The 12,738-nt window shown below is 45.1% G+C and overlaps 1 protein-coding gene across 1 annotated transcript in view; it reads left to right on the top strand.

The window, feature by feature from the left end:
- The first annotated feature begins 971 nt into the window (after positions 1 to 971).
- LOC141063414 (heme-binding protein 2-like) overlaps positions 972 to 12,738 on the top strand; it is a 44,030-nt gene continuing 32,263 nt past the window's right edge. Inside the window, exons 1-2 of the mRNA XM_073557433.1 lie at positions 972 to 1,168; positions 11,190 to 11,319. Of these exons, the coding sequence (XP_073413534.1) occupies positions 1,013 to 1,168; positions 11,190 to 11,319 (286 nt within the window). The 5' untranslated portion in view covers positions 972 to 1,012. The remainder of the gene's footprint in view (positions 1,169 to 11,189; positions 11,320 to 12,738) is intronic.

The raw sequence follows: 12,738 nt of genomic DNA, 5'->3' as shown, positions 1-12,738 counted from the left end.
CTTTTTCTCCTTGGTCCAGGTAAGACGCATCTGGCGTTGTCTATTGGTCATCAGTGGCTTGACAAAAGGAATGCGACACTTGTAGCCCATGTCCTGGATACGTCTTTATATGCTGGCTCTTGAAGCAATGACTCCAGCAGCAGCCCACTCCTTGTGAATTGCCCCCAAATTTTTGAATGGCCTTTTCTTAATAATCCTTTCAAGGCTGTGGTTATCCCGTTTGCTTGTGCACCTTTTTTCTACCACACTTTTTTCTTCCACTCAACTTTCCATTAATATGATTGGATACAGCACTCTGTGAACAGCCAGCTTGTTTAGCAATGACCTTTTATGGCTTACCCTCCTTATGACGTGTGTCAATGACTGCCTTCTGGACATTTGTCAAGTCAGCAGTCTTCCCCATGATTGTATAGCCTACTGAAACAGACTAAGGGGCATTTTTAAACGCTTAGGAAGCCTTTGCAGGTGTTTTTTGTTAATTATTCTAAGTAATGACTTTTGAGTTTTCATTTTCTGTAAGCCATAATCATCAACATTAACAGAAATAATCACTTGAAATAGATCACTCTGTAATGATTCTATAATATATGATTTTCACTTTTTGTATTGAAGAACTGAAATAAATTAACTTTTTGATGATATTCTAATTTAGTGAGAAGCACTTGTATGTCAGAAACTGTGAGCAGTATAAAAATAAGGATCAATAATAATCTTATTGATTGCAATGGTTAATATTATTATTTGACTCTTTCTTTCATTATCCCCCAATAGTAAGTAATATTGGCTGGAGAATGTAAAGCAGGAAGTTAGATAACAGATCAGCCCCAGTAAATACAAGCAGTGAGTTATAAAACCCCACACACATTGTCAGTGTTTTCTCCACTTGAGGGCGGTGAGCGATGACTCCATGTCTTACTTAACTCTTTATTTGGGACAGTTATACAAGTTCTCTGCTCGCCCCACCCACAGCTTATAATAAAAGCTGAGCTTTTCTGTGCAGCCGTACACAGACATGGAGGCGAGGAGCGCACTGCTGCTTGGGCTGATCTGTCTTTTTGGGATTGCAGTGGCAGAAGAACAAGCTTTCAGTGTCTCCAGTGAGAATCAGCTGCCTTCATTTTGTCGCACCAATGACTGTCCAAAGTACCAGCTGGTGAAGAAATATGATGTAAGTATGGGGAAGGGGATGTGGATGAAGTGATGCCGAATGCTGATTCTACTCCGTGCTGGAATTAATCAATGATTTTGCACCAATAAGAAAAGACATTTTGTTGCGTGACTTTGTACTATTTATATGGCACTTTGGATGTATTTAGTTATAAAAAAATGCCAGCTTTAAAAATGGCAACTCACTCCAGTATGGGCATAGTGTAAAAAGGGCCACATTTGTGCAACATTTTAATAAATGAAGTGCAAATAACAGTAACATAGTCCCAAGCACAACTCTTTTCAAAATTCCTCTCTAGATGCATTCTCCCCTCAGTGCTTACTATTACTTCTAAAATTTTAGGCTGTATTCACACCTCCTTTTTTCTCATCTTCCTCGTGTCCATCAAAAAGCAAATAACACACTGACACAGTTTAACGGAATTATTTCCACATCTGGCTTTTTTAAACTGATCTATATATCTGTTCTGTGAAACTTAAGAATGTGTGTTATTCTCAACATTTTTTATGGATCAGACTTAGCCATTCAGTTCTCTGGGGATCTATCAAAAACAGATGAAAAATAGTAGACATCCGTTTTCCATCATTTTTTTTTTACTGTTCTACTGCTAAGGGAATTTGTACAAATAGAGCCTGATCCATCAAAGTTGTTACCCTGGTATTCTGGTGTAAAAAGCCTAGAAAAGTAACATAATTTTGGTGCAACTGATGGCTGCCCTATAATTAGATTTTTGGTGTTCTCACCTAGTTTCGCCCAGCTCCAATAAAGTGGGCAGAACTAAGGCTGGATGGAGGCATAGCAACTGCCACTTCAAATTCATTCTTTATGCCACAAATCTTACTCTGGAAGGAACTGAAGTAGGATTTGTGGTGAGGTGCCCAGAGGTGCACACGATTGTCCGGCGCTCCTGATTCATGAAGTACGTCGATCTTCACATATCTGGGCCAAAGTGTTTTTCAGGTGGTTTCTGCCTGGAATCTGCTTCTAAAAGTTTCAAAAATGCTACCCTAAAAATGAACATAAGGCAAGCAATAATAACATGTTATGTCGTATGACACTTTTTTTTAACCACCTTAGGGTTCAGAAATCCTGAAGCGTTTAAGTGACATACTCATTCCTCTGAGAATATTAAATGAAAGCCACCACAAGAATGATGGCTCTCTATACTTCACAGCATAGAGTAAAAAACACTGAAGCTGTCACAAGAGCAATGGCAAACCTGCCGACAAAGCTGTTTCAGGCGGTTACCTGCCAAAATTGGTGGCCCTAGGGAGGTGCTGATTCCTAGCTGGAGTAAAATTTCTGATGAAGCGCAAATCTGTGAAAAGATTAAGTGACATGCACCTCTTAAGGAATTTGGCACATCTTATTCCTGTACGCTCATTATTAAGACTAGCGTACATGGGCGTACCCAGGATCAAAACTAGGGGGGGCAAGCCATGGTTGGGCATGTGGCAATTTTTAGGCTACGCCTCGACCACACCCATTTCACAACTAGTCACACCAATATCCATGCCCCAACAGCACCCATTTAGCACTGCTGATCACACTGACTGGTACTGAGGGCATAGTGGCTGGCATTGTGGGCACAGTGGCTGGTACTGAGGGAAAGAAATAAAACGGAGAGAGAGAAAAAAGAAAGAGCAGAGAGAGAGAAAGGAAGAACAGAGAGAGAGGAAGAAAGATTCTATAAAGATACTATAGCAGCCCGGCTCCCATTGTAGTGCCCACCTGAGCCTCCCGATGCAGGACATATCATGATCCGCTCACATGGCCGACATCCCCGATTCCAAGGCAATCCTGCTGTCCACGCTGTGGGAGGAGGACACGGTGATGGATCTGAAGCATTCCCTGAAGTGCCTCCATGGTTCCATCACAATCTCCTCCCGAAATTACCTCATTTCCGGTCAACTTCCAGTACGTCACTTCCGGTGGAATGTCCCATGCTCCTCGGGGCTCCGCCGTGTACTCCTGCGTCCGCAGGAAAAGTAAGCTCCCAGACGGGACAGCGGGGCAGACTCTCAAAATCGGGACTGTCCCCCATCATACACCTTGTAGACACACGGCTCCGCACACCTCATACACTCATGGTTCCGCTTTGTATGCCTCGTACACACAGGACTCCGCTCTGTACACCTCGCACACACAAGGTGACTCAGTACACACATGGTTTCGCTCCGTAAACCTCGTACAAATGCGGCTATGCTCCATACACCTCGTTCACACGTGGCCACGCTCTGTACACATTGTACACACACATTGCTCCACTCCGTAAACCTTGTAAACATGCGGCTCCGCTCAGTACACCTCGTTCACACGCGGCTCCGCTCCGTACACCTCTTTCACATGCAGCTCTGCTCCGTATACCTTGTAGTCATGCGGCTCCATTCTGTACACCTCGTACAAACAGGGCTCTTCTTCGTACACCCTGTACACACTTGGCTCTACTCCGTGCACACACATGGCTCTGTACACTTCGTACACACACGGCTTCACTTCGTACACCTTGTACACACACGGCTCCGCTCTGTACATTATTAGCAGTAAGGGCGAGGATGTGGTGCATGGGCGGGTGGCGTCGGCAAAAGTAAACTAACTCTCCACTACTGCGGCCAGGTGTTCTTTAATTGTGCGCCCCTGCTTCTAGGGGGGGAAGCTGCCCCCCGCCTCACGGTGGGTACGCCCATGCTAGCGTACAAAACACCGGTCTTAAAGTTTTAAGGGAATTTGTCATTAGAATTGTCCCTCCTAAGCCGTCTATATGGCCATATAGGTCAGAGGAGGATGAATACAATGATACTTTGATATCTGCGATCTGATGTCTTATTCCAGGGAAATACATATTTTTCTTATATGTAAATAAACTGTGACGATACATGGGCCGGGCTCTGATCTGCATGAATACCAAGAATGAAGAATGCTACATTGTTCAAAACATGTTGCTTTTTTTATTGAGGGTCTTCACTCTAACTTTTTGCTGAATATAAATATCTTTTTTAATTTTTTAATGTATTAAATAATATATCAAATAAAATTTGATGCTTTTAAATATACTGGAAGCTGGATCTTTTACCTTTCTTGGACATATTTACCTAAAATGACATGCAGTGACGTCCTTTCTGGGCTTCCCCACTGACTGAATTAATTTTAGAAATGGTGAGCTGGACCAGAAGAACAGCCAAAACAGGAGAACCCTTCCATAAGTGACCTCGTTTTACAAACTACACCCCTCAATGAATTCATCTAAGGATGCATTGATCGTATTTACACCACAAGTGTGTCACTGAACTTGATACCATTGGGTGGTGAAGAAAAAATAATTACTGCAAAAATTTTGTTTTATCTCCAGATTTTACATTTTCTCATGGGGAAAAGGGTAAAAATGGCACCAAAATTTGTCACACAATTTCTGCTGAATGTGGCAATACCCCCATATAGGTCTGTACACTACTGACTAGCCACACGGCGATACAGTGTGTGTTAGGCGTCGGGTTCCTGCAGCGGCACAGCAGGAATCCAGAGCCTCACATTCTGCAGTCTCCCATTCTCCATCGACCGCAGAGGAGCTTGCTCAGCAGCCCTGTCGTTCCCGATGCTCTGCTCTGACCAGCTCTGTGGGTCTGGCTGTTGCTGCCACCTCTGGGCCAGCAATAGCAGCGCAGGCTCATCAGCAGCAAGTCACTCCAGAGGCTAAGTCCTTACATCGATCCACTGAGCATGTGTGGCGCCCCTGAGGGCTCAGTCGCCACAGAGGTACTGCACCTCCTCCTGAGGTGTGGTATCCCACCATCCAGGTAAGGTGGAGACTCCTGACGACGCTCCAACACCTGCACCCCACACCACAAAGTAGTGTAGCAAAGCACCTTCGGAGGCTCCCTGCTTGAAGTATAGCAAAGCACCCATTGGTGGCTCCCTGCTTGGAACACGAAACGTGCTGGGAGGTGGGTGGAGTTAGATGACATTACAAGGAGCGGGAAGAGTTTAGGATGAGAGGTCAGTGGGTTAGAGAGTTGGAGAGAAGAAGATCCCTGGAGAGAGGGATAGATGGATGGAAGTGCTGCAGCAGATTCCAGTGACCTGGGTCTGCTGGCACTGGAAAGGAAGAGAGAGAGCAACATAGACTGAAAGCCTGATTCTCCATATAAAGAAAGACTAGTACGGAACGTGAGGAGTAAAAGGGACCAGAGGATGTGGGTTAGAAGAGAACCCTTCCTAGAAGTTCCAAGCGCAAGGCCGGGGCCCGGTCCCCGAGGTTGTATGGATACTAATGGTCCTGCAGCAGACACCGGAGGAATAGAAGTAGTGACCACTTTATTCCCACACAAGACTTGGGCGCACAACAGCAACTGGATAGTGAGCCGGGACTTAGTAGCAAGAAGTCCCCGAAGCAGGCTACAGCTGTCTGCCGTACAAGTAGAGTACATAAGAACATCGGACAGGAGGAACTCCAGTGTAACTCAGTACTAGGAGTACTTCATTTAAAGGCGCTATAAGAGGAGACGTTCAGAAAGGCACATGTTGGCGGAGTGTTGGAAAGGAGTATTCCATCTGGCCTGGAGGTTGACTGAGTCCCTGACCCGGAGTACATGGCAGGGAGGCAGGCACCTGTTTGTACAACAGACTGTGAGTAAAGCTTTGGAACTACATGCCCTGGTGTCCTCCACTTATTCCTGCACCAACCTGCCCAGCACTGCTACATCCCTTGCGCCTGACACTACACCATCTACGTGTCACTTCACCTACTCTGCCCTGGGACTACAGCCCTGCCTGTGGAGGGCTATAACATCACTGCTGCTCCACACCATCTGTCCCAGAGGATCTGTCTGCAGCGTCGGCTTACATCTTTATTGCCGAACACCACAGGTGGCGTCACGAATCACTTATAAACTTTCATCACCATAAGCACACTGAAACAACTCCTTTTACAATGGGCGCCCAGGGCCACGGGCTGGGTTACAGCTGCCGTGACATCTCCTCATCGGGCCCGGTACTGAGTACCCCACAGCCCTGGGTGTGAGGGTGTCCCACATGCTCACGAGATGATCTCCCATTGGAGATCGGGAGTCACATGCACAGGTCCTTCTCCAGATCTGATTGATCCATCTCAGGGATCTGGAAGCTTCCGGAAGGTACAGGCTATAAAAGGTTCGCATGGCCGCTCGGCCATGGGCTAGTATAGACTCTAGTTGCTAACTGTGTGAATGATGATGGATGTATTTGCCTTGCAAATGACTCATTAATATTCCCCTCCCTCTGATATTATGAGTGTGTATAGGGAACTAGTGTTAGAGTCAGCGCCAGTCAGTGGCAAGCTACAGGCCACAATACGCATCCTCCACAGTGCTAGCGTCCGACAGTGCGCCGGCTACCGGGCATTGTCGTATAGCGGCAGTGTCTGTCACCGCGCTGCAGTCTGCAGCTCCTCTTGGCGTCCGCGGTTGCGACTCTGTACGCACGGTAGGTCTAGACGGACGTGGACTTTGTGTCTTGGGCCAAGTCCTGTGACCGTATACCGTGCGTGCATTCCTCTGAGTCCTGTGACGACAAAAGGCTCAGCTCTTGTGTCTAACTCCTCGGCGACTCTGTGAAGGAACAGAGATCGTCCAGCGCACTCCTGGTGATGTTCAACCCGTGTGCGTTATACCGCCATATAGCACGTCCGCCATTACATAGCAGCAGTGTAACACCTCCTGCACGGTGGACCCCGGGCGGCGAACGCACTTATTATTATTTATTATTTAGTGCATTCCGCCGTCCCTAACAGTGTGTCCTAAAAGTCATGGTGCACTTTTGACCACTCACAGGAAAGTATACAAGTATACCATTATCCCCGGATCTGACGTTCTTAGACTTGTGGAGTTATGTGAAGCAACATGTGTACATTAAACGTATCAACGACATTAATCACTTAAAACAGAGAATCACAGATGTTACTCACTCTGTTACACCAGACGTCCTTACCCGTGTGTGGCAAGAACTTCCCTATCGTTTGGATGTGCATAGGGCAACAAATGGAGCCCACATCAAACTGCACTGAATAAGTATGAAATTGGGAGAGTTTTTCTTTTATTTGGAGCAGATTTCACATTTCTATTGTTTTTGTTGCTTTCAAGTGACTGGTCAAACGTGCACCATGACTTTACAGACACACTGTACTTGGGAAGGACGGAGCACTATTTGACTCTTGCGCTAATAGTTTATGGGCTCCATATACAGAGCCCCTAATTTTAAGTACAGCAGAATCCCACCTCAAGTGACTCCATTTTGGAAATTACACCCCTATGGAACTTATCTACAGTGACGATTTTGACTCCATGGCTGTTTTCCAGAAATAAACAGCAATAGATGTTGCTGAGTGAAAATTGCAAATCTGCCATTGTAGTGCCCAGTATGTTGTAGTTCACAAACATTTTGGTTTCCAGTACATTATGTAGTACCAATACATTATGTCCAGCTCCTGCTTCTGGAGATACGCACCCTGCAAATTAAGTGGGTTCTCATAACTACAGTACTGACAAACATGAAGACAATAAATGTGGTGTAGGCACATTGTGTCACGAGGATACCGTGACAGAGAGGGGCCAGGAGATTGCAGCGCCTGGTTTCCCAAACTTCTGCACTTGTTAGAACTGTTTTACCATCATGCTAAACTGTAAGATAAAGACAGGGTTGTAGTCATGGCTCCATTCTCAGGGCTTCGCTTCCCCCAACTCTTCTCCTCGGACAGACAGGGTCTCTCCGTCATATCAACACATCCCGTACTCACTGTGCTGGCAGCTACTTCTTCACTGGTGTCCCCCATTCTTCCCTGCGTTCAAAGGACTGGAGGCAGAGTCCAAAGCAACTTTAAACAAAACAGGTTTATTATCTTCAGGACACAGCACATCTATTACACTTTCCTTTCAGCACATTATTCACAATACCAGCAGCACATTTATCTGTCTTTCCCTGCTTCTTCCTCCACGTCACGGAATAAGCTACAAAGATATGACGGGATGAGGTGCCCGGTGAAAACGCCACTGCGATATATCTCTCTTCAGCCTGCTTTGCCCCAGACTCAGAAATACTGTCTACAGGGTCGTCCACCATGTCAACGGTTAACCTGCCCATGCACTTTTACGGTGACTCACTCTATCTTCTTCTGCTACCCACTTCACTTTCCACTCCACTGCTGTGCATACTGTGCTCTTTACTCTTCTCTTCCTCTATCACTCTTCTACTACTTTCCATGGATGGCTGGACTTCTGCCTATAACGTTACGTGGCAGCTGAGCAATCCAGGTCATAGGCCACCCGAGCACACACAGGGGTCTACCCCTGACTGACTATGTACAGGAAGACCATCCATCTTATTCCCCAGCTAACCCCTCCTATTGTTAACTCCTAAGTGTCCTACAGCTAAACCTTAATATGCAGTGTACTCATTGCCCCATCTAGTGACCCTTCTCCCTAACTGCACTGTCCCTATCTTACATGTAGTATAATGCAGCAGTAATACAACAGCAAGAAATATACGAAAACACGTCACAGTGAGATACATAGCAATTATATACATGTAAATATAAATAGCAGCATAAGAATTTAAAGGGCTAAAGCTCACACCCCTTACAAAACAGTGCAGGTTTTCTTTGCTCTGGCATTACTAGGGTTAGTCAGTTAAGTTGAGCTCCTGGAGCTCTCCAACCTGGATTGTATCAGCCGTTCAGTGTTGGCCACTCCCCTCTGCTATATATGCTCACTACTGTTATAAGAAGATGACCCAAGACAGAGTCAGCGGTTTCCGGTGCCCCTTAAGGCCGGAACTATCGGACTGTCACCAATGTTGCCGGGGGAGACTTTTCCTGAGGGGGAAGGACCTTCACGCTGGACAGCACGGGGCGCGGGGAATATAAAGAGGACTGAGCACGGGAACGGGTCAGACTTGGCAGGAAAATGACAGGAGAAGGTTGACTCCCTCTCCGCTACTCCGGCTGACAACTCCACGCCATTCATCCCTCAGCGTACTGACTCTAAGATTGACTGTAACGCTACTGAGTTACCGCCTGACCCTGTTTTTCTGGACAGCTCTGTCCTGCCTGCAGTTACAGATAAGCTTACCCGCTCCGTTCCTAGTGACTACTCCAGAAGACCGCCCGCTGCCGTGGTCTGTGAGCTTTCCCATGGTCCTTGTCCGGCACCATTCCTGAAGAATTTACACAAAGGACAGTTTCCACATTCCAGCGCACTCAAGCCATGCCAAACCATATACATCAGCACCTTCGGGAGACAATGCTTCTCATTCCTCCGTAATAGAGCCAGAGATTCTGTTCATGATTTGCTATACCGTCGGGAGATTTTCCAGCCTTTCCTCTGCAAGAACTGCAAGCGATAAGTTACCTTGTTTTTTTGTATCTTTCTCTCGTGCCTTCTGTTTGTGCGTAATTCCCGTCATTGCTGTTACTTGTCTTGTCTCCCTGCGTGTAAAATTCCTTGGTCAATTGCCTGTTCAGTAAATCTTGTTAACCTTTCTCTGTCTCCGGCTCTCCACTGCATCCAACGAACCTCTCTCCTTTACAGTGTCACTTGGGAATTGTCAGTGTTGTTAATGCCTGGTTAGGAGCTGGAGGTGAAGTTCGCATTTGGAGTAGGCGTTTAGTGAGTTGTTCAGGAGATAGTTGCTTTGAGTTTGTTTGCTTGCGCATCCTCATTCTCTCCTATTTGGTTTCTCCTTCCTATACCTCCCCTGTCTTTCACTCTGTTGTTTGTGTGTATTTTGTTTGATTGTAATTTTCATTTATCCCTGTCTGTGTCTCCTGGTTTGTCTGATTAGTGTAATCCTATAAACTTTGGCCTCACACCTACCTGGGTGGGGGAGGGAACAGATAAGGTTTAATATAGGAGAAGAGCATGGCATGTGAAATCGGCGTCTCCACCTTCAGGAGTAATCCTGGGGACAGGGATATACTAGTGTTCCTTCTAGTTCAAGGGATCAGGTAAGTAACCACAGGCCCTAGTCACTCCATGACACATTGTGTGACTTAAAAGGATGGGGGGATTGGATTTGGAAGTGCAGAATTCACTGTATTTCTTTTGGAAAAAATGGGGTGGGGTATTTCACTTTTCCAGTGCCTTTGTGATACCAGTAACATGTAAGCCTCCAATATATCCATTAACAGATGACAGACCTGAGTGGGGACTTGCTTCTTTTGTGGATTGAGTTGAAGCTTTTGTTGGGAACATTATACAGAACATTTTGGCTCATATTTATCTGCCCCTTTATGCTGATCACTGCACTTATATCAGTGTTTACATCTAAATCTCCGAAAGACATGATTTACATGAAACTCCCAAAAGATCCATTCACTATAATGAGGCAGCAGAGTCACTCTGGAGTGTGTCTGGCCTCTGTTCATCAGTGCCCTTCTTTTCAGAGGTGCACAAAACTGTAGTCAACAGCGCTTATATGCACGATTAAAACAACGGACACGGCTGGATCATAGGCCAGATGGTGTTCACCACAGTGTCGCCATCTGCCTCATTATAGGGAATCTTCCACTGGGGGTTCTGTCCAAATCACGTATATTAGAGATTTACATGGAAAGTCAAGTGTAAGTGCTCAGTGTAGAGCACAGGAAAAATGTGAGCTGAGCCTCCCTGCGATCTTTGGGAGTCAGAATGAACAAATCAACAGCAGTTGAAGAATTAGCTCTATTTATTTCTTATGCCATTCCTCGGGTGGTATAAGCGATTAGACAACTTAATTCTTCGCATGGGTACAAGGTGTTCGCTATGATATATAGCTGATGACCACTGATGATGATGCTGGTTCAGCAAGTGAGCCAATGCTATTGTCTCATCGTTCATGTACAGCGGTTTGCGGGAACTCGGCTCCCGCAGGACCATATATGTACGATGGATGTCGTTAAGGGGTTAATGAATAGGGCCTTTGTTTTAAGAAATATTTTTCCTTTATTTGGTAAACAAATTTATTAACCTAATTTTTGACAGATTATTTTTCTCTAATTGAGCTTTTCCATTTTCAGAACTTTGAACTTCGTCAGTATGAGGAAACTCGATGGGTGACAACCTCACTAAAACAGGATTTGCTTGGCTTAGAGATGGTGACAAGCTTTAGACGTCTGTTTAAATATATCAGTGGGAATAATGCTGAAGGTATGTTGCTGTCTTATATAAGCCTTTGCTCATATCCAGGTCTTGGGGTTCTGTCTCGGAGTAGTGTTATTCTTGTCATCGAAATGATGTAAACCCTGATGGACCACATCAAGAATGTATATCATAATTGGTGGACAGAGGTTGAACTTGATGGACCTGAGTGTTTTTTCAACCTATTTAACTATGTAATAAGTAAATGGAGATTCATCAAAGATGTACATTCACAGCTTCACACTGTAAAAATAATAATAACATTGTTAAGGAAGTCCTAACTTCAACTTAAAAGTTTCTGCAATTCAGTTTACGGCTCCTGAGATAAGAAATGCACAGCTTGTGATTTCAAAAAAATCTCCAAAAAGTTAATGTATTCATGTCCATATATTTATGGGCGTCATGATTATCGGTGTTCTGTACATAAATGTTAGGCCTTTCTTACATTATTATTATTTATTTATATAGCGCTATTAATTCCATGGTACTGTACATGAGAAGGGGGGTTACATACAAAGTTATAGATATCGTTAACAGTAAACAAATTTACAATGACAGACTGGTACAGAGGGGAGAGGACCCTGTCCTTTCGGACTTACATTCCACGGGATAGTGGGGAAGAGACAGAAGGTCGGGCGTGCAAAAGCTCTGGTGGTGATGAGGCGGCAGCTCAGGCGGTGGTGAGGTGGCAGAATGGTTATTGCAGGCTGTAAGCTTTCCTGAAAAGATGGGTTTTCAGGTTCCTTTTGAAGGATATATGATAGAAAATTATTATTATTATTTATTTATATAGCGCCATTAATTCCATGGTGCTGTGCATGGGAAGGGGGGGTTACATGCAAAGTTATAGATATCGTTACATACAAAGTAATAGATATCTCTAACAGTAAACAAATTTACAATGACAGACTGGTACAGAGGGGTGAGGACCCTGTCCTTGCGGACTCACATTCTACGGGAGAAAATAGCAGAATATATAGCTGCATAATAAGTAAAACTATTACTTTATCCAGCATGCTAAGTCACACCCCTAAGGCTGGTTTCACACTAGCGTTTTTTAGCGCTGCACTTTGTGCGCGTCCATGTGCATGCGTCCTGTGCCCCTATCTTTAACATGGGGTGCATGGTCTAGCGTATGCACGCGTTCGTATGCGTTTTCGTGCGCATGCGTTTTTTGTAGTGTGCGCCTAGGCGCGCTGGACGCAACCTGTTGTATTTTTGGTCCGTCTGATCTGTCTCAAAAAAGCGCATGTGTATGTTAGCGCACGGAATGCACAAAAAAACAGCATTACAGTCTATGGGATCGCACGCGTGCGCTAGGACATGCGCACGCATGAGTTTAAAATCGCATGAGTTTTTTGAGTTAACATGGTGACAAACTGGTTAAATCACATGCGCAAAAAAACAGCAAATGCATGCAAAACGCTT

The sequence above is a fragment of the Dendrobates tinctorius genome, unplaced genomic scaffold (assembly GCF_039654945.1).
Source record: "Dendrobates tinctorius isolate UK_male_01 unplaced genomic scaffold, ASM3965494v1 ptg000250l, whole genome shotgun sequence".
Lineage (NCBI taxonomy): Eukaryota > Metazoa > Chordata > Amphibia > Anura > Dendrobatidae > Dendrobates > Dendrobates tinctorius.
Note: the sequence above shows the minus strand (reverse complement) of the source record. Positions and strands in the feature narration are given on the sequence as shown.